Source organism: Chlamydomonas reinhardtii, chromosome 12 (genome assembly GCF_000002595.2).
Source record: "Chlamydomonas reinhardtii strain CC-503 cw92 mt+ chromosome 12, whole genome shotgun sequence".
NCBI lineage: Eukaryota > Viridiplantae > Chlorophyta > Chlorophyceae > Chlamydomonadales > Chlamydomonadaceae > Chlamydomonas > Chlamydomonas reinhardtii.
Window position 1 is genome coordinate 1,217,458 of NC_057015.1, and position 20,882 is coordinate 1,238,339.

The window sequence follows — 20,882 nt, forward strand, 5'->3', positions numbered from 1 at the left end:
CAGACGTTGTGACACCAGCTGCATTCAGACGTGAATAAGTATCAACACAGCGGTAGGGGCAGGGTAGGGGCGCTTGCTTGTGCTTCTCCCCGGCGAGGAGGTCCCAACCGGCACGCCTCATCTCGGCTGGGCGACCTTAACGCGAGCATTGCCTCGGCTAACTTGCGTACTCAAATCAAACGCATCCTAGTAATTCAGTTTGTCGAGAGAGGGGGCACTTTCTTGGAGCAAGCCTCAACTCCATTCAATCCTCTTGAAGCAGCACATCGCAAAGCGAGGAGCACAAATATAACATTACAATGCAGATGGCAGCAACTGCAAGCGGGGCATTGGTGGGCTTGCGCTCTGGCTCAACCTTTTTTTGAACTGGCCCCCCCCAACGATGCGTCCGCGGGTGCTCTGCACAAATCGCTATGGACTTCAGCATGTTTCTGTAACGCTCTAAGCACGAGGAGCATCGAGGGCGGGTGAGTCCTATGGAATTCACATCAAAGTGCCCGCTCAACTCGCAAGCTGCCTTCCTCTTCTCGCCTTGCGCCCTTCTCATGCTATTGCTCTACCTGCATAGCTGAGAGGATTGGCTGTCGAAACCCCCTATCGTCCGATGCTTGAAAACAGGGTTGGCGCGCAAACCGGCGAGCCTGGGCCCCTGCAACGATGCACACGCTGCAGCTCCCTGGGTGCCCACCTCCGCCGACAACTGCTCCAGTCAGGTCATCTATACGGCCTCCATGGCGCTCGGTTCACACGCAGGTTGGTATGCCTAGGATGCGGTTGTGTCGTTGCGGCATGGCGCTCTTTTGGCGCCCCCTGGACAAGTTGTCCCACTACGCCCCTCCACGCGCGCCTGCCGCTCGTGTCTACCACATTTGGTTTGAGGCGCACATGGTCCGAGCCTCTGGCAGATCCCCCATCAAAGCATATTGCCTGCAACAATGCATGTCAGCTGTTCGCCTTGGGCTCTACTTTTACAATCTACGGTACCGTATCCCCTGCTGCCTCAACCCACAGGCATCTGCACGGAACCCGGCAACGGGGGAGCCATCGGATGACGCGCCTGCAACGGACTGGCCAGTGGTAGGCGACCTCAAGCCTTCGCTGCAGGATGTGCTGCTGGCTTCATCTGCAATAGCTTCAGGCCCAGCATGGCCTGCCGCCCCAGCGGCAGACGCCGTGCAGAGCGCGACGCAGCCAGCAGCACAAGCACCCGTCCCGCCGCTGGCCGCAGCCGGCCATGCGCCCGTGGCGGCTGCCACGGCCGCTACAGCCGCCGCGGCCGCTGCGGCTGCGGCGGCTGCGAAGGCGGCTGAGAAGAAGCGGGGGCTTGGCGGCAACAGCGCCTGGTCAGCTCGGGACCGGGCCTCTGACGACTTGGCGCGGGAGCGGGACTCGGTGGGGCGCATGAGCGAGGTGGCGCTGTCGGTGCTGGTCATGGCGGAGCTGGTGTCGGCACTGTCAGGCAACGGCAGGCCGGTCAGTGCAGTTTGGTGCGGGCGCACACAGGCTTTGCTTGCCAGGGCCTGTACTAAATTGCTCAGAGCCAAGCTCATGTGGGATACCTTGCTCGGCTTTCCGTCTTCCATATGCGCCTTGCTTGAAGACGTTGCCTATCGCCGCTGTAACTTCACTGCCCCAGCAGATGACGGCTGAGGAGCTGCGCCAGACGTTGGCCAGCTTCGAGGTCAGCGTGGCTGACGTGCGCACCGCCGAGGCCGCCGGCATCATGCCCTCCGACCTCCTGCGCCGCCTGGGACTGCAACCGTCCTCGCCCTCCGCGCCCGCGCCCAAGGCCGGCGCGGGCAGCGGCGCTTCCGGCGGCGGTACTGGCAGCAACAACGTGTTCAGCGGCTTTGGCCGCAAGTCACAGGCGGCAGCGCCGGCAGCCCCGCAGTGGCCCGCGCTGCCCGGGGCCAGCCAGACTTCGGAGGTGGTGAGCGTCGCAGCTGACGCAGCGGAAATGGCGGCGGTGGCGTCGGGGGCGCTGGTGGCGCAGACGCGCATGATCATCGGCACAGTGCTGTATGGCATGTTCGACGACCCCCTACCCGAGCCCACTGTTCCCGCGGAGAGCGGCGGCGGCGGCGAGAGCAGCACAGGTGGCGGCGGTGGTGGTGGTGGTGGCGGCGGTGGGCGTGGAGGCGGCGGTGATGGGGACAACAGCAACTGGGGCGAGTGGTGGGGCCCTGACGGCCCCGGACCGCGGATGCGTCGCTTGCTGCAGCTCCTGGCGGCCGTGTGCCTGCTACTGCCGCCGGACCGACAGCTGAGGCTGCTGCGCAACTTGTACAACACGCTGATGGCGGGCCTGGTGGGCCTGAGCGGCGAGGCCTCGGGCATGGGTGCCGCCACCGTCACCCCGCGCTTTGCACACCTGGTCAGCCGCGCAGCCGCGTCCGCGTCGGCTGCAGCTTATGGAGGATCGGGGGCCGGCGCTGGCGTCGGTGCACGTGCCGGCAGCTTTGCTACCTCGTCGGTGCTGCTGCTGCCGGCCGCCACAGATGTGCTTGCTGGCGAGGGGGCTGCGGCGGCGGGTGGGAAGGCCGCTAGCCTGGCTGAGGGCTTGCAGGGACAGCAGGAGCATGCGGCGCACCGGGGGCATGCGGAGCAGGCTGCAGCAGCTGCTGCAGGGGTAGAGCCGTTGCAGGACCCCTGCAAGTCACAAGGCCGGTTCCATGCGCTGAGTGCTAGGGCGTGGCTGGCCCACGTGCTGGTGGCTTCCACGGACCCCACGTCATCGGGGCTGTCACCCACGGCAGCAGCCGCCATGCTGGGTGGCAGTGGCATCACGCCGCGCCCGTTCGGTGACTTCGTAAGGCCGTGGGTGGCCCAAGCCTCACCGCTCCAGCAGCCACCCATGCCTCAGCCGCAGACAGCGTGGCAGCAGCAGCAGGGCCACCAGCAGCCATCCTTGTTTGCTGCGCAAGCCGCGGCGCCGCCCCTGTCTCACTTAACAGCGATCAGCGACACAGACGCCGAGGGCAGCGTCATAAGCGTTAGCGGTTGCGAGGAGCTGGGTGCAGCCTCAGAAGGCGAATCTGAGCGCCTCGCGCGGGCGCTGGCTAGCATGCGCTACTCTCTGGCTCGGAACTTCGCCTCCGGGGCCGCTAGCAGCAATGGCAGCCGCCGCGCGAGCAGCGGCAGTGGCGGCCTGGTGGCAATAAGCGCAGCTGGCTCGCCACGGCTGTCCGAGAGCGGTGACGCCGGCGTGGTGGCGGCAGCTACCGTGGTGGAGTTGGGCGCAGCTGACGTGGACCTGAGCATCCTGCGCCTGGCGCTGCTGCAGTCGCACGCGCTGTCGTCCATCTCGTTGTCGTCCACGTCCGGCAACTCGGGCGCCACCACCGCCAGGTCGCAGAGCCATAGCAGCGTTGCTGGCGGCGGCAGCGCCACCGGCGACGACGCGGTGGGTCTGTCCTTGTCGCAGCCGCGCTCACATGCGGCGTCGCCGGGCGGCGCTGCCTCGCCGGTCGCCTCGTCGTTGCCGTCGCCCACCCTGTCAGAGCGGGCGCGGGCGGCAGCGGCCACCGCACCAGCTACCGCTCCTGGCGTCGTTGTGAGCGTGACGGCATTGCCGGTGGTCCGTGGTCTGCCGCCACTGCCGCGTGTACGCCCGCGCCCAGAGGCAGCCGCCGGCACTGGGCCGGCATCGTCTGGCGGATCCCGCTCTTCGCCAATCGCCGAGCACTTGGCACCGGTGCCCGAATCAGAGCCGCTGCTTGTTGCAGCCGTCCCAGACGCCGCTACCGCTTCGCCAGACGCCGCTGCCGGCGCTGCTGTCGCTGCCGCTGCCGCTGCCGCTGCCGCTGCCGCTGTGCAGCTTCACACCGGAGGCAGCCCCGCGGCCGCGCCTGCGTCCCCTGCCTCCGACTTGCAGTCGGCCTCGCCGCCGGCCCACCTCATGACGCCGCTGTCGCCACAGAGCAGCTGCATGACGCTGTTGCTGGACAGCCGCCGCCAGACCATGGACAGTGTCGACACAATGCTGATGTCAGCATCCACGACGTCCATGAGCTGCGGCGGCGCGGCACTAGGGCCCGGCACCGGTGCCGCCCGGCACTCCTTCGCGAGCAGCGGTGGCGCCGTCGCCGGCAGCGGGGGCGCCGCGGCGATGAGGTACTGGCCACGGGATGCGTCGCTGCTGTCATCGGCCGGCGGCGCCAGCGTGTCAAGTACCGGCAGTCCGGACGTGCCACTTGCTCGGGCGCCGCGGGCTGTGGGCCCGAGCCCGCTGATGCCTGCAGCACTCGTGGCCGGGGAAGCTTCGAAGGGGCCAGCGGCCGCAGTCGGCGCCGGCAAGCCGGAGGGCGAGAGCCACTTCACACCTGCACACGAGCTCGTACTGCCGCCGGCTGTGGCCGCCTACTCAATGGCCAAGGGCCCTGCCGGCCCTGCCGCGCGGGGCCCTGCCGCGGACGGCCCACGGCCACTTGGAGTGGGCGCGTCAACCGATGTGGGTCGGGACCAGTGGCCCGCGGCACTCGCCTCCCGGGACGCCCGCCTCACCAGCGCCTCCCAAGGAGCTGCTGCCGCCGGCAGCGCGAGCGCTGCAGCTCAGCCGGCGCTGCAGACTGGGCCGGCGCGGCTCCGGCTGTTCACAACAGCTGCGCCCTTCGACTCCGCGCCTGCCAGCCAGGCCTCTGCGGCGGGTACCTGCCAGCGCAGTGGCAGCAGCAGTCCTGCAGCTGGGCACGCACCCGTGCCTGCACCCCGCAGCCCCGACCACCCGGCAGCCTCTGCGCGCGCCCGCGCGACGGCGCTGCACCGGCGCAGCGTTTGGGAGTCACACGACGCCGTGCTGCTGGGCGAGATGCCGTCGGAGCTGGAAGAAGCCGAAGGCGAGGCGCAAGAAGCTGTGGAGGAGGCTGCACGGCGTGAGGAGCGCGGGGAGGAGGTGGCGGAGGCCAGGCAGGAGGAGGAGCGCGTGCAGCGGCACACTGCTGCCATGGCGGAGGAAGGCGCAGGCTGCTTGCCGCTAATGCGGGCAGGAGCAACTGCGACAGAGGAGGCAGCAGTAGAGACAGCTTCGTCTTGCAGCGCCCTAGCAATGCTAGCGCCAGCGCCAGAGGCTGTGTCAGCGGCCGCCACAATGCCGCAAGGGGCTGGTCCGCTGGCTGAGCCGCTGCATGCGCCGCAGCAGACTGCTGACGCGGCCGCAGCCCTGGCGCCCCCTCAGCCCCCGCGCGTGCGCTCCTTGAACAGCGTCGCTCGAGACGATGAGGAGCGCGTGGCGCAGGTGGCGCCGCCGCTGGGGCTTGGCGGGCGCAGCCTCGCGCCGCGCAGCCGCCGGCACAGTCGCAACAATAGCCTCGACGGCATCAGTGGCCGCCTTTCGGACTCGGCCGACGTGCACTCTGTGCCACGCACCCCGCGTCAAACATCGGTGTCTGGACAGGTAAGGCAGGCATGAAAGTAGGCGACGCGGTCAACATGTTGCCCCAAAATTCCCCTGCATTCCAGCATAGTTCAAGGACTTGTTGCAACCTGTCCTCGAACATGTCCCCTACATCCAATGCAGGGCAACGGCGCGAGCCGCTCCTCGTCAGCGGGCCGTCGCTCGCCCACCGCTGTGCCGGCCGACTCGCCGCCGGCCTCCCCAGACGCCCTCGACGCCATCCTCTCCCAGCTTCCTGCCATTGGCACTCCCGGCGCCGCATCCGCTGCGATGGCTGCTGCTGGCCCTGTCACAGTTGCTGCGGTTACGGCTGATGCGACTGGCGCTGTCTACGCCGAATCTTCTTCCTATCCGTCCTCTCCTGGCGATGTTGAGCGCTGGTCCCCCAAGAAGATCGCGACCGCTGCCACTCTGGCGGCCGTACCTGCGCTTGCTGCGACCGCCTGGGTCGCGCACATGTCTGCCGCGGCGCCCCACATGCTGTCTACCATTGCCTCGTCGCCGACGGCAGCTGCGGCGGTTGACACCGCGGCTAGCAATGCCGTCCGCGCTCTGCGCGCAAGCAGCAGTAACCTCGGCAGCGGTGCTGGAGCGCTCGGCAGCGGCAGCAGCGCGGCTGGGGTGTGGTCCGGCCGGGGCACAGCAGTCGCGGCTACGGCAACGGCGGCTCTGATTGCCTTGCCCGTGGTTGCTTCTGTGCTCTACAGCGGCGGCGGCGTAAGGCCAGGCTCGGCTGCAGGCCAGCCTGTGGACGACGAGGAGGGGCGTGCGGATGGCTCGGCCCGGTCCGCCGTACCGGTGCGGACGTCGCACACCGTCACGCAGATGGCGGCTGCGGCCGTGGCGATGGCGGCGGCGACTGGCGAGACGGCCTGGCGGCGTCTATACGCGGGCATGTCAAGCCGCCGGCTCATTCTGGCACAGGAGCTGCATGAATGTGGGGAGGCGGACACATCGGCTGCCGGTGCCAACACGGTCAGCAACACGTACGAGGAAGTTGCGCGCAGCGCGCCCGTAGCTGCGCCGCAGCGGCCAAACGGGGCCCAGCTGAGCCCTCGTGAGGCCGGGGCGCTGCTGGAGGCGGCCGATGCTTCCACCGAGCAACTGCCTACGACGGCAGTAGCTGTGGTCGCTGCAAGCCCTGCCACACGAGGCGTAGCTGCAGAGGCAGCTGCCGTCGAGGTGGAGCATGCGGTCATCACGCCGCCGTCCATACAGCGCGAGACCGCCCCAGCCAGCAGCTCGGATCAGCCGTCGGCCCAGGCGCTGTCGCCGCTCGTGGTCGTGTGCGACCTGACCCAGGCGTCGCCGGCATCCGCACTCCTGGAGCCGGAGCAGCGGTCGGCGCGCGAGTCCGTCAGGGCGGATGCGGCGGACTCGGCTGCTGAAGCTGAAGGGGCGGCGCCTGCGGTACCGGCAGCACCTGTGCCGTCGGTGCAGGTGCCGAGCGGTGGCCTGGAGGAGCTTGCGGGCGGAGACCCAGGCGCCACCGCGCCGCTCTTCGCCGCCCAGGCACCCGCACCCGCAGAGGGCCGCCTGCAGCTGTCGCGCGCGTCGCTAACTGCCCTGCCGACCTCGTCGCTAGCCGCCGCAGCCTCCGTCGCCTATGCCAGGCATGCGCCTCCTGCAGCTTGTGCTGTCGCCGCCACAGCAACACCAGCAGACTCTGCAGCTGCCGTGTCACCGGTTCAGTCCAAAAGCTTTGAGTCGGACGGGGCTTGGACTTCTGCGCGTGCGACACCCATCCGCGATGCGGCGGCTGCTATGGAGACCTCCAAGCCTGCCAGCAGTGCCTGGGATGTGCATAGTCCAGAGCCGGGAGCTCCCACCGCTTCCAGCGGTGTCGCGCCACCTGCTTTCGCGGCGCCCCCTCATAGGCAGGCCTCGGAGCAGCAGCCCTGGCCATTACCGCTCGCGACGTTGCCTCCCCTGCTCGCAAAGGCAGCGCCAAAGATGCTGGCGGCAGCAGACACGGAAGCTATGCGCGAAGACGAGGATGAGGATGGCGAAGGTGTGCCACCGCAGTCCCGCCTGGCGCTCTGGCGGACGGCCGCCGCGACGCCGATGCTAACTATTGCAGTCGTTGTCAGCAGCATGGAGCTCCCTGCGACCACTGCCCTTGACACGGCCAGCGCGACAGCTGCGCCGGCCATCGCATCTTCCACCACTACCTCCTCCATCCGGACAGCTGCGGCAGACACCGGTGCCGAGGCTGCTCGCGCCGACGTGGCCGCACCCAGCACCGGGCTTGCCAAGGCCACACATGCAGCCGCTGCGGAGGACACCACTGAGACGGCGCGCCCACTGGCTGCTCCCATCGCCCTGACCGCCAGTACGGGCCTTGCAGAAATTTTGATGCCCCGCGATGCAGCCACAGCTGCCGGCGGCGCGCAGCTGCTTTCATCATCGTCGCACGTGCTGGCCAGCCCGCGCGCCTCGTTGCGGCCGCCCCTCGGCACCTCCAGCCTGGCGCATGTGGACTACCGCTCCCCGGCCCGTGCCTCCGCCGCCCCTGCGTCACCGGCCCTGGGAACTACTGCACCTGCAGCTGCCACGGCCGTGGCAACGGATGACGCGGCCGGCGAAGCCATGATGACGAGCCCGTTTGGTCAGCTGAGCGCCCAGCCGCCTTCGCTCGGAGGCATGCCCGGCAGCGGCCAGAAGGAACGGCAGCGCGCCCCGTCGGCGGCAGCATCCTCAATGTCGTCCGGTGTCTTTGGCGCTGGCGCAGGAAGCAGCGGCCTCGCTGAGGTGCTCTCTGGAACACCGCGCGTGTCGCCCTCAGCTCTGCGCGACCCCTTGACGAAATCGGATGGGTCCACCGATCCCGGTCACCAGCGCCACCAGCAGCACGACGACGTGATGCTGCTGAGCCCGCGCGTATCGCTGGCGCCACGGCCGCACACTGAGGCAGCAGCACTCACCAGCGTTGACTACCGCTCGCCGGCCCGCGCCGTGGGCCCCGGCCACAGCTCCGGCCACCATACGCCTGCGGTCTTGGGCACGCCTCGCGCGTCCATCACCAGCCTGTCACCGCTGTCTCTGACGCCCCGTGCGTCCGTGACCTCTCCGTCGCCGCTGTCCCACAGCGTCAGCGGCCTGGCAGAGGTGTCTTCGCTGGCGGCGGAAGCCGCCGCTGACGTTGCAGCGGCCAGCGCCGGCGAGGGCTCGCAAGAGGGCGCCGGCCAGGTGTCGGAAGCGGTGACCCCGCGCCTGTCCGCGACAAGCCTGTTGCCGCAGCCCAGCCCCGGTGACGCGTCTCTCACCGCCGTGTCCTACCGCATTCAGGAGATCGCGCCGCTCAACCCGCCCAGCAGCACCGGCGCCGGCGCAGCCGGCTTGGCCGACGTGCTCCGCGACACCTCGCCCAACCGCATCAGCCTGGTTGCGGCGTCCAGTCCCGCACCGCACGGCAGCGGCTCCTCGCTTGAGGCTGAGGCGACGGCGGCGCCCACCGAAGCGGCCGAAGTGATGGAGGCAGCTGGGGCGCTGGCTGAGGCTGCGACACCAGCGCCGGCGGTGTTCTCGGCGGAGGCGGAGGCGGAGGTGGTGTTCTCGGCGGAAGCGGAAGCGGAGGCAGAGGCGGAGGCGGTGGTGGAGGCGGAGGCGGAGGCTGCTGTGTCTGAGGAGGCCACAGGGGAGTCTTGGTCCTCATCGCCGGAGCTGGAGGTGCGCCAGCTGGGTCTCACGCTGCTGCAGGCTGCTGAGCCGCTGTCCGCGGCAGAAGCGGAGGCTGCCGAGCCGGCCGCTGCCGCTGCCGTTACGGTGCCGCTGGGCTCACTTGCGAGCTCAGCGCTGCTCCGCTCCGCGGAGCCGCACTCGTCACAGCGTGACGGGGTCACGGACGACCTCGCGCGAGCTGTGGCGCCGGCGGCTACAACTCCGGCTTCACTTAAGGCCTTGGCGTCGGTCGGCACGGAGCGGGTGGCAGCTGCGTGCGAAGCACCGGAGCTGACGTTGGCTGGGCTACTGACCGCTGGAGCAGCGACGGCAGCTGCTGCTGAGCTGCGGGAGGCGGACGGGGTGGAGCAGGGCGAGGATGCTGCTCCGGCGGTGTCCAAGGCAGCCAAGCGCCTGGCTCGCCGCAAACGGGCCAAAGCCGCCGCTCTCGCCGCCGCCGCCGCTGCTGCGGCAGCAGCGGCCTCCACTGCTGAGCCTGTTGCAGACGAGGCTGCGGGGCCGTCAGGAGTGGATGCTGTAGAAGACACGGAGGTGCCAGAGCAGCAAGGCCAGCCCACTGTCGCACAGCGGTCGGCTAAGGCCCTTAAGCGCCGCGAGAAACGTGCCCGCGCCATTGCCGCCGCTGCGGTCGCAGCGGCGGCCACTGCTGCTGCCCCTACCACCGAGGTTGCCGACGACGGCTCTGCCGCTGACGCTGCCAGCGCTGCTGGTGTCGCCGGCGTGCCCAGCGCAAGTGGAGATGCAAACACGTCAGGCGTGGCGTTGGACACGACGGCATCGCAAGAGCGTCACCTGGTCATTGTCACCACTGCCGAGCCTACAGTCATTCCGCACGCGGCTACGAGCGCCATTGCGGACTGCGCTTCAGACGCCGCTGCGGACGCCATTGCGGACTGCGGCTCAGATGCCGCTGCGGACGCCACTGCGGACGCCGGTGGTGACGCGGTTGCAGCTGCGCCGCCCCTGGCCCTGGCTTCAGGTTTAGCTGAGGCGAAGCTAAGGTGCACGGTGGAGCCGGAGGCTGCGGCGGAGCCGGTAGAGTTGGAGGCGGCGGTGGAGCCAACGTGCGCGGTGGAGCCGCAGGCCGCGGTGGAGGCGACAGACAGGGCAGAGCCGGAGGCTGTGGCGGCGCGGACGGATGTGGTGGGGCCAGAGGCTGCGCCCCGCGGTCACATCACCGTGCTGCCGGCGGCGGAGGCAGAAGGCCTGAACCCGCCGCTGGAGGAGCTGGCGGCGACGCAGGCGGCGGCAGACATCGAGACAGCGGCACCACAGGAGGCTCTGGGTGCGCTGGTGGAGGAGTCCACCGAGCCGGTGGCGGCCGCCAGCGAAGCGGAGCAGCAGGGAGCGCTGCCGGAGGTGCTGGCAGGCGAGGAGTGTTCATTGCAAATGCCGCCCGCTACCGTTGCGGCGTCTGTCGAGACCGTGGCTCCTGCCCAGGAGCAGGCGCCGACTGCCTCCGCATCCGCCGCTGCCACTGCGCCAGCGGATGCCCGTTGCGTAGCCCTGGAGGAGCAGTCAGCGGCACCCGAGCCGCTCTCCGGCACCGCTAGCGTGCAGCACGATGAGACGCTGGCGACCTCGTCCGCCACCACGCCGACCGCAGCCGCAGCGGCAGGCGAGCCGCCGACGTCCAAGGCGGGCAAGCGGCTGGCGCGCCGCAAGCGGGCAAAGGCCGCGTCGCTCGCCACGGCTGCCGCAACAGGCGCTGGCGTCGCGGCCACTGCCTCGGCAGGCGGAGCCGACATGACGGAGGAGGACCAGGTCTGCATTGACAGCGCCGTGCCTGCGGTCGTCCGGGCGGAGGCCGAGGTGGAGGCGGCGGAGGAAGAGGTGGCTCAAGCCGAGCTGGCAGATGTGAAGGCAAATGCACATCTGGAGCAGGAGGCTGCCGAGCTGCCGCTGGCGGCTGCGCCCCGCGCTGCCGCCCGTGCCTCTGTCCCCGATGCTCACACTGTGGCTGCCGCCACTGAGGTGCCTAGCAGCATCCCGCCCGTGTCGCAGCCGGCGGACGAGGCGGTGGAAGAGCTGGAGGCGGAGGCGGCAGCTGAGGAGGTCGCTGAGCCCGCCGAGCGGGGCTTTAGCGCCTGCGTTGCCGGAACACTGCTAGACGCCGCGCCGCCCCAGCTGCAGGCAGCTGCGCCTGCGATAGCAGTGGCCAGCGACACCGAAGCAGCGTCACTGCAAGTCGCTGCTTCTGCGGATGTTGCGGGTGTGGAGACCGCCATCGACGCTGTGGGCGCCGACACGTGGGCTACGACTGCAGCAGCCGCACCAGCACGCGCAAGCGCAGGCGTAAGCACCCCTTCGGCAGACGAGTCACCTGCCCGCAATGGAGCGCTCTGGAGCCGCAGCGCGGCGCCGCAGACGCTGTCGCAGGCTGCTCCTGTCGCAGCAGCGGCCTCTGAGGTAATGCAGGCAGTGGTTGCGCATCCTGCTGCGGCGGCGGGTCCGGACGCCAACGTGGCGGAGGTCATGGGAGCGGCTGCGGACGACACGGCTCTGCCCTCTGACCGGGCTGCGGAGCCTGCTGCCCCTGCTGCAACAGCTGGCGCCGGTTTGGGGATGTCTGCCTACTCTGCGGACCCGGCATCGGCTAATCCGCTGGCAGCGGCATCCGCAGCACCGCAGGCGCTCGAGCTTGAGGCCGCTGAAGCGACTGCAGAGGGCAAGGCCTCTGCTGGCGCTGACTCGCTGCCGTGCGGCTCGCCTGTCGCCGCTGCACCAATGGTTGCGGTAGTGACGGGCAGTGCTGCATCACCGAGCAGCACCGACTATGAGGCAGTCGACGGGACCGTGGCGCTGGACAGCCCCGCGGCAACTCGCGCCGTTGCGGCCGAGGACGTGGCGCAGGCTGCTGTGCCCGAGGCCTCCCGGCACCAGCTGGAGCCTGCGGACGACACCCTGCGCTCGCTGCAGCATCTGCAGCCGGAGGCGGAGGCCGTGCTGGATGTGGATGTGCAGGGAGAGGACACGCGGGCAGCGGTAAATGCTGTGGAGGCGGCTGGTGCGCTGGAGGTCGCGGACACAGCTGCTGTCGACCTCGTTGCGGTTGCCGAGGCAGCCCCTGACGCTGCGGGTGCAAGGGCCGCCGACAGCGCTTCCGGTGCCTTCGCGGCGAACCCGGTTGCTGAAGCACGCGCAGAGCTGCCACAGCAGCAAGTGACGGCGGCAGGGGGCGCGGGCGGGGCGGTACAGGATTTGTCGCCGCAGCCGGAGGAGATGAGCAAGTCTGCCAAGCGCCTGGCGCGGCGCAAGCGTGCGGCGGCAGCTCGCAAGGCGGCAGAAGAGGCCGGCGCCACCGCTGCGAGGGCGGGCGTCGCAGCGGGCGTACCTGCAGCTACGGCAGCTGATGACGAGCAGATGGCTGGGCACACAGCGCTGGCGGAAGTCGCCGGAGCAGCAGACAACGTTGCGGAGGCAGAGCACGCCGATGCGCGGTCGATGCAGTCGCCGGAGGAGGAGGCGCATACGGCCAACGCGCCGGAGCCGCAGCCTCAGAGCAAGGGCGCCAAGCGGCTGGCTCGGCGCAAGCGGGTAGCTGCCCGCATGGGGTTGGAGGTGTCGGGTGGCGGCACCGCTGTCGCGCCTGATGACGAGCCTGCTGCTGCTGCCGACGTCCTTGCTTCCAGCGCCGACGCTGCCAATGCGTTCGGTCCGGCTGCGCAAGCCAGCGCCGACACTGCTACAGCTGTGCGGGAGATGGATGCTGTGGCCCGCGTGGCCCCTGCGCCCCATGCCGCCGTGTGCACGGCCACAACGGCTGCGGACGCCCCAGAGGCGCAGCAGGTGGCACTGCCTGCTGCGGGCGTCCGCGCTACCGATCTAGCAGTCGCCGCCGCCGCAGCTGAGCCCCAAGCGGCAGCCCCTCCGTGCGCCGACGAGGCAGCGGCGGACAGCGCCGCTGGCCATGTGGCTGCCACGCATGCTACTTCGGAGCCGGAGGTGGAGGCGGCAAGCGGGGCGGATGCGCCGGAAGCTGCGACAGCCGCTATCTCGGGTGGCAGGATCACCACAGCCGCCGCCGCCACCGCCACCCCTGAAGCGCAAGAGCTGGAGGTGGAGGAGGCTCATGCGGCGGCGAATGACGCGGTCGTTGCCACGCCTGACATGGAGGCGAAGGCGGCGGAGGAGATCGCCATCGCGGCTACCACCGCAGCTCCTGGCATCACCGCTGCAAATGAGCCGGAGGCGGCCGAGAAGATTTCAGGCGTGGCCGTGTCGGCTGAAGCAGCAGCTGTGGAGGTTCCGGTGACTGCCGCCGGCGCCATCGCTGTCAGTACTGTCGTGCAGGCGTCGGAGCAGGAGGAGGTGCCAGAGGCGGACGCGGAGGCGGCAAGCGCGGCGGATGCGCCAGAAGCTGCGACAGCCACTGTCTCGGGTGGCAGGATCACCACCGCCGCCGCCACCGCCACCTCTGAAGCGCAAGAGCCGGAGGTGGAGGAGGCTCATGCGGCGGCGAATGACGCGGTCGTTGCCACGCCTGACCCGGAGGCGAAGGCGGCGGAGGAGATCGCCATCGCGGCTACCACCGCAGCTCCTGGCATCACCGCTGCAATTGAGCCGGAGGCGGCCGAGGAGATTGCATGCGTGGCCGTGTCGGCTGAAACAGCAGCTGTGGAGGTTCCGGTGACTGCCGCCGGCGCCATCGCTGTCAATACTGTCGTGCAGGCGTCGGAGCAGGAGGAGGTGCCAGAGGCGGTCACTCCTGCTGCTACGGAGCCGGACGCGGAGGAGGCACCTGCGGTGGACGTGGCAGCACCAGAGACCGCCGATGCCTCGAGTGGCACGATGGTCGCCGCCGCCGCTGCGACCGCGCCTGAGCTGAAGATGGAGGAGGATCGCGAGGCGGTCAATGCGGCGGTGGTTGTCGCGTCTAGTTTGGAGGCGGTGGAGGCGGAGGAGGTCTTTACCGCGGCTACAGGCGCTGCTCCTGCCATCACCGCTGCAGCTGGGCTGGAGGCAGTCGAGGTTCCTGTCGAGGTCGCTGACGCTGGCGTCTCGGCTGAGGCAGCATCCGTGGCCGCCGCGAGCGCCAACACTGGCAACGCGGTCGGGCAGGCGTTGGAGGAGGAGGTGCTAGAGGTAGTTGCTGCTGCCGCGGCCGCCGCTGCTGCTCCTGCCTCGGAGCTAGCGCAGGAGGACGTCGTAATCGCTGGCACCGCAGCCGCGCCTGTGCTGGTGGCTATCGAGGTCGCAGCCTTGCCTGAGGCTGTGGCCGCGCCGGCTGCGGCCCCTGTGCCGGCACTGGAGGCAGCTGCGCCCGCAGCTGCTACCGATGCCTCGGCGCCGATGTCGCGTGAGGCCGCTTCGGTCGCTACCGCCCGCGGACGCGCTCCGGCAGCACCTGCGGCGCAGGTTACAGTTGTGGCGGAATCCACGTCGTCTGAGCCTGCCCCGCACGCCGCCGTTATTGCAGCACGGTTGCCTAAAGCTGTTGCGGAGGCGCCTGCGAATGACGCCGTCGCAGCTGAGCTCCCAGCTACATCAGCGCCGCTGGACAGCAGCGAAGCCACCGAGGTGCCCTCGGCCATTGCTGCCCCTGCTCTTTCTCCTGCTCTTGCTCCTGCCGGGTCGACGGCCTCTGCACGCGCCGAGACCGCCGTCGCGGTACCCGCAGCCAAACATGCTGCGGCACCGCAGGAGGACAGCGTGGAGGAGCGGCAGAGCACGAGCTCGGCGCGTGACCCGCATCCTTTTGGCACTGACCCCGCAGCCCCGGCGGGCGCCGTGGCTCGCGAGGCCAGCCTGGCGTCAGGCCTGCCGGCGGCTGCTAGTGCACTGGCCGCGGCTGTGGCGGCGGAGGCGCAGGCGGCGGTGGCTAAGAACGACGACCTTGAGGCTGCGTCGCCGCCGCGCGCCCCGCATGATGCGGCCGTAGCGCCGCAGCCGGAAGGGCAGGAGGGGGTGGAGACGAAGGTGGAGATGGAGGTGGAGGAGGTGGAGCACCTGGGCGCGCTACCGGTCGGCTCTCGCGTCCCCAAGCTTGACTTCAGCAAGTAAGTACAAACGCAGTCGTGCTGTAGGGCATACCGCTACCGCATCGCTGGGCAAGCGCCGCTAGCACGTGCAATGTGTTATGTAATGATCTGACCCAACCTTCCTCTACATGGTTGCGCGCAGGTTGCCCGTGCCTCCGACCATGAGCGCCCGCAGCCTACCTGTCGCCAGTGGCACACCCACAGCCGCGGCGAGCAGCACCACCACCAGCACCGCCCGGGACACGCCCACGCCGGCCTCAGCCGCTGTCGACCGCGGCACGGCGGCCGCAGCCAGTTCCCAGGCGCCACCGCGGCCGCCTGCGACCGGGTCGCCCGCTGCTGCTGCTGCCGACAGCGGCAGCGAGGACGGCAGTGAGGACAGCGGCCTCGGCTCGCCACACCTGCCGCCGCCGCCGCCGACTAGCGTCACCCGCACCGCCGCCGCCACCGCTCAGCAGGCCGCCGTCAGCAGCAGTGTAGCCGCCGCCGCAGTCGCCGCCATGTCGCTGCTTGACCGGATCTCGCCATCGCGGCCGCCAGGCGTGCCCTTCTCTGCTAGCAGCAGCGCCGCGGCTTCGCCCGCCCGCCCAGCCTCGGGCAGCCACAGCCGTATCCCAACCTTCTTCGCGGCCGGATCGCCCGCCCGCAGCACGGCGTCGTCACGCAGTGCCGGCGCCGGCGCCACTTCGGTGTCGGCGTCGTTCTCCCGCCTGCCTCTGCCGCCGTCCGCGCCCGCCACGCAGCGCCTGCCGCCGCAGCCGCCCGCGCCGACGCCCGAGGCGGCGCGGGTGCAGCTGCGCCGCACGCAGCTGCCACAGGCGCGGGAGGCGCCGGCTCAGCCGCAGCTTGAGGAGCGGGTGGAGGAGCCGGAGCTGCTGCCGGAGCCGCAGTCAGGGCCACGTGTCATGTACCGCCCCGCTGCCCATTACGCGCCCCGCACTGGCTGCACGGCTGCTGCGTCCAAGCCGGCCACGGCCACCCTTACACGCTCATCCAGCGGTAGCTTCACTGCCGCAGTCGTCGCCGCCACTGCCGCAGCCACGGCCACCGGTGCCGCCGGCGCCAACAACGGCAGCGGCAGCGGCAGTGGCAGTGGCAGGCAGCGTAATCCAGATGGCTTGGTTGCCCGTGCTGCAGCGGCGCTGGAGCTGCGCGCATCAGGTGATGGCGCCGCCATGCCACCGCCGCCGCCTCGTCCCCCTCTGTACTCGCCGCTCAAGGCTAGCGCTGGCGCCGGGGCTGCTGGGCGCATCGGCAACTGCGGTGGCAGCTGCAGCAGCAGCGTCTCCGGGGACGTCGCGTGCCGGCCGCCATGGCGCACGTCGACACGGGCGGACAAGCCGCCGATCTCCAAGTCCCACGACAGTGGCGCACTCGCGGCGGTGCTTGCGGCCACCAAGGCGCGTACAAAGGCCGGCAGCAGCGCAGCTGCGGGCGCCGCAGGCACCTCTGGCTCCGCATCCACCTCCCTCCGGTCGTCGGTCAGCGGAATCCCCAGCGTGTCGGGCTCGGCTTCCCTGGCGGGGGTTGCCAGACCCAAGCCCGCAGGTGGTCTGGCGCGCAAGAGCACCGGGACCGTCGCGGCCAAGCCTGCGGCCGCCAGCGCCGATGCAGCCGGCGGCAGCGTCAGCAGCTCCGGAGGTGCGGCTGCCAGCGCTACGAAGCCGGGTGGCCATGCGGTCGTGACGACCTCGCTGCTGCGACGCGCGCCGGTGCGTGCGTCTGCGCCTCACGCCTACAACCGCCTCAGCGGCGGCGGCGTACCCGCCGCTGCCGGCACTGCCGCCGGGGGCTCGGGCAGTGGCAGCAACAGCCGCAGCGGGAGCTTCAGCGGCCTGCCGCCGCGCAGCGGTGACTGCAACACCAGCCGCAGCACCAGCAGCGCTGCCAACGCCTCTGTTGTTAGCACAGCCAGGGCCGCTACTGCCCGGGCTGTGAGCGCCAGTGGCGTGGCGTCAACGCGGGCGGCGCTCATGTCCGCGGTGCCGCTGTCGCTGGACGGTGAACAGCTTGAGGAGCAGGCGGCACCGATAGCACCCGTGGCGGAGGCAGAGACGTCAAAGCCGTCGTTGGGCTCAACGCCGGGAGCTACCGCTGAGGCTGTGCTGGATGCGGCTGCGGGCGCTCCAGCCGCGCCGCTAGCGCCAGGTCCAGCGCTCGCAGTCATGGAAGAGGCGGCGACAGCACCAGCCGCCGCCGCCCCGGTGGCGCAACAGCCAGCTGTCACGCGGGTGCCGCCGCCGGTGCAGCCAGTGCAGGCCACGCCGTCAGTGTCGCCACGACCGCAGCCGATGCAGCCCGCCGCGGACACACCGGACGCTGCCACTGCTGCAGCCACGGGCTTATCGCCCGCTGCTGGCGGCGGCACGCCGGCTGGCCTAGGAGCTCCTGTGCGGCCCTCGCCAGTGCCCATGCGCGGTGTGCGGGACTCCGTTGAGTCGGCGGCGGCTGCGGACCTGGTAGCGGCCGCTCTCAGGCAGTACGCTTCGAACGCCGGGGACCTGTCAGGCGACGAGCTGTCGCAGGCCCGTACCGACGATGCCGATGCTGCTGCTGCCGGCAGCAAGGCTGCGTCCACTGGGGCCATAGCAGAAGCAACCGTCACGCTGCTGCCGCCGCCGGTGCAGTCGGTGCAGGCGACTCCGTCCATCTCCCCGCGCTGCCAGCCCCAGCTGCCGGCTACAGACACGCCGGAGGCAGCGGCTGCCAAGGGGCCCTCTCTGGGGCCCTCGCCGGTCACCTTGAGCATCGCAACATCGGCGGCAGGGCAGAGGCCGTCGCCGGTGCCGGTGTCCCTGCGCGGGGCGCAGGACTCGGTGGAGACTGAGGCGGTGGCCGGGCTGGTGGCGGCGGCGCCCCGGGAATACGCCGCTGCTGTAGAGCTGGAGCCGCAGGGGCCTGAGGCAGCGCTGCTGCAGCCACAGAGGGCTGGGCAGGCGGCCGTGGAGCAAGAGCAGTTGGGCCCTCGGGTGGAGGGCGTGCACGCCGCGTTGCACAGCACAGAGGACTGCGAGGACATGAGCTGCCGGGATGAGCAGCCGCAGCAGGCCCCGAAAGCCGAGCAGCAACGGCAGGCACAGGCACAGGCCCGGCCGCTGCTGCCCGAGTTGACCAGGGAGCCTGCGCAGGCAGCAACCGCCTTCACCGCGGCAACAGGCGCCGCCAGCCGCACCGAGGTCGCGGCTGAGCCTGGTGAGCAGGCGGCTGCCGCCGAGAAGGCGGCACAGGCAATGGAGGTCGAGGTGTTGCAGCAGCAGTCCGGCGCTGCACAGACGGCCGCAGCAGAAATGCACACTAGTGCCGCTCGTGCAGGGTGGTCGCGCGTCGCAAGCCAGCGCTACGCCGCGGCGTCCGCGGACCTGCATGATGGCGAGGAAGAGGAGGGAGATGAAGCGGAAGATGAGGAAGAGGAGGGAGATGAAGCGGAAGATGAGCAGGCCGACGCCGGCGAGCAGGATCGCGCAGCGGCAAGCACAGTGGGTTGTCAGCGGCAGGAGCGCACTGTCTCTTCCGAAGAGCCACAGGCGCGGGAGCCGGCGGCGCCGGTGGCGGCGTCAGCGGCTGCACGGGCGGGCTTTGCCAAGGCAGCGAGCGTGCGGTACGCAGCCTCGGCCGCCTCGCAACACGAGGACGACGACGAGGAGGGCGAGGGCCGGGGCGACCCCGGCAGTGGCGACGGGCTCCAGGCGGGGGACGACGAGGAGGCAGACGACCTCGGTGACGAGGACGAAGACGAGGACGAGGGCGATGACGAGTTCGGCCTCGAGCCGGCGGATGAGGCGGCTCTAGAGGCTGCACTCGCTGCAGCCGCCGCCAGCATCACACGCAGCCGCCGCGCCATGCCCCAGCTCGCGGCGTCGGCGCCGGTCCCTGCCACGGCCTTGGCCACGCCAGGCAAGCCTCCGCGTGCACCGGGCTTTGCAGGCGTCGTCACGCAAGCGATGGCAGCGGCGTCCTCCGCCGCTGCCACCGGGGCCCCTCTTCCGGGCAGTGCCTCAGTGTCGGGCCCTCTGGGTGCCGGCGCTGCAGGTGCAGCGCGTGCGGGTTCCGGCGCCGGCTCTGTCGCGTCCTCCACCGGCACCTCACGGACCGCCAAGCTGAAGAGCAGGTGGGCCAAGGCGCTCAAGTCACTGCTGGGCGTAGGCAGTAAGAGCGGTGCCGCGGGCTCCAGCGCCGCTGGCAGCATCGCCGGCTTTTCTGAGGCAGCATCGGCGATTGAGGGCCTGGCGGCGCTGGATGGGCTGTCGCTGGCGGCCACGAGTGACGTCAGCGGCTCGATGCAGGGCTCAGTCGCGTCGGAGCCGGCGTTCGGCACGCCGGAGACAGCGGCAGCGCGGGAGAAGCGGAAGAAGAAAAGCATGTGGAAGCGCATGAAGCGGAAGCTGGGCAAGCTGATGGGCGTCATTCCGCGCAGCTGGGAGCTCGAGGCGCAGAGGGCGGCGGCGGCAGCCATGGAGGCGTACCAACGCCAGCAGGCGGCGGCCGCGGCGGCGGCTGTCGCGTCTACAGCCGCAGGAGCGGCGGGTAGTGCTGCAACGAGCCGTGTGGATGCAGCAGCAGGCCACGAGCAGGACCCATGTGCAAGCGTGGATGCAGCGGGAGCGGAGGAAGTGGAGGCAGGTGGCCCCAGTGACAAGCATGAATGAGCAGGCGTGCAGGCTTGGACTGGGAGGGGTTCAGGGCAGGAGTATAGAAGCAAGTCCAGATGTTCAGAATAGTATCACGTGCAGAGAGCTAGTGCAAGTTTTGTGGAATTACCGGCAAAACAGGTGGCCCAGGTGCCTAGCAGGAACAGCTTTTATCATAAAAGTTACAGGCGCCCCATGGTCTGCAACTTGCGATGTATATGATGTGCCGCTTCGGTTGCGCGGGCTGCGTGGAGCCTCGCCATCTTGGGCCCCAGCGCGTACGGGGTGCGGTTCAGAGTGTCTATCTTTTGGGGGGATTACCGGGGACTAAGCATATATGAGCCTGTGACCTCTTGAACGGCTCGGTCTTACCGGCTTACTCGTGCGGCCGCTAAAGCCACGGGTCCTAGATTCCTAGCTTGACTGTGTGGCGAGCGCCGGTGCGCCCAGAACCGCCCTGGGGCGCAGTGACACGTCATATCTGCATCGTCACAACGTTTTTGACATTGCCCCTGGTGAGGTTCATCTGGTTATTGTGTGCTCTCGCATAGGGAGTAGAAGAACTGATTTGGGTTCCAGCAAGACACGCCGTAGCCAACTGCGTTGGCAGGCCTGGTCAAGCCTGGTAGAGGGTGGTAGTGCCCCCACGACCAAGTACTGCACCTAGGCACCGTTGTGGTCCAGGAAGACACTGGCTTGCAATTTACAGCGGTCGTGCCAGTGTGTAAATGTTATGACTAGCTATCGTAGGCGTCTAAGGCCACAGCCACGTGTGCGAATGGTGCCGGCCGGCGTGCTGGGCAGCGTTGGGCTGTTGGCGCTCCCTCCCTGCACCCCTGCCTCGCTATAACCGACAGCACGTGATACACCGCGGCCGCCAGGGGCCACGCCCCTAGCTCAGGGACAGTCAGTTGTGACTTGTGAGGCTGCTTGGCTAAAATGCTGGCAGTCCGGCACGTCACTTCAAAGTGCAGGTTGGCGTAGTCCCGGAGTGTACAGCATACTCCCAGATTCCAACATCAATTTGCGGCGTCAAGGCATGAGGCGGCTGGTACAACGCCTGAGAAATCGTTTACAGGCGGTTGTACGAGTACTGCAGTGGGATGCGTGGTGGCGGAGGACAGCAGAGAACGTGCCTGACAAGCGAACTGCTTTGCAATTGTGGCTTGGCGTGCGCGTGCAGGGTATAAGATGGACTAA

At 69.6% G+C, this 20,882-nt stretch overlaps 1 protein-coding gene across 1 annotated transcript; it reads left to right on the forward strand.

Annotated features, from left to right (window-relative positions):
* The first annotated feature begins 192 nt into the window (after positions 1-192).
* On the forward strand, positions 193-20,834 carry CHLRE_12g489450v5 (uncharacterized protein). The gene is made up of 6 exons (XM_043067894.1): positions 193-467; positions 619-753; positions 1,012-1,473; positions 1,640-5,392; positions 5,516-15,072; positions 15,197-20,834. The coding sequence occupies exons 2-6, from the start codon at positions 658-660 to the stop codon at positions 19,698-19,700; spliced, it is 18,372 nt and encodes a 6,123-aa protein (XP_042918041.1). The 5' UTR covers positions 193-467; positions 619-657; the 3' UTR covers positions 19,701-20,834.
* The last annotated feature ends 48 nt before the right edge of the window (positions 20,835-20,882 follow it).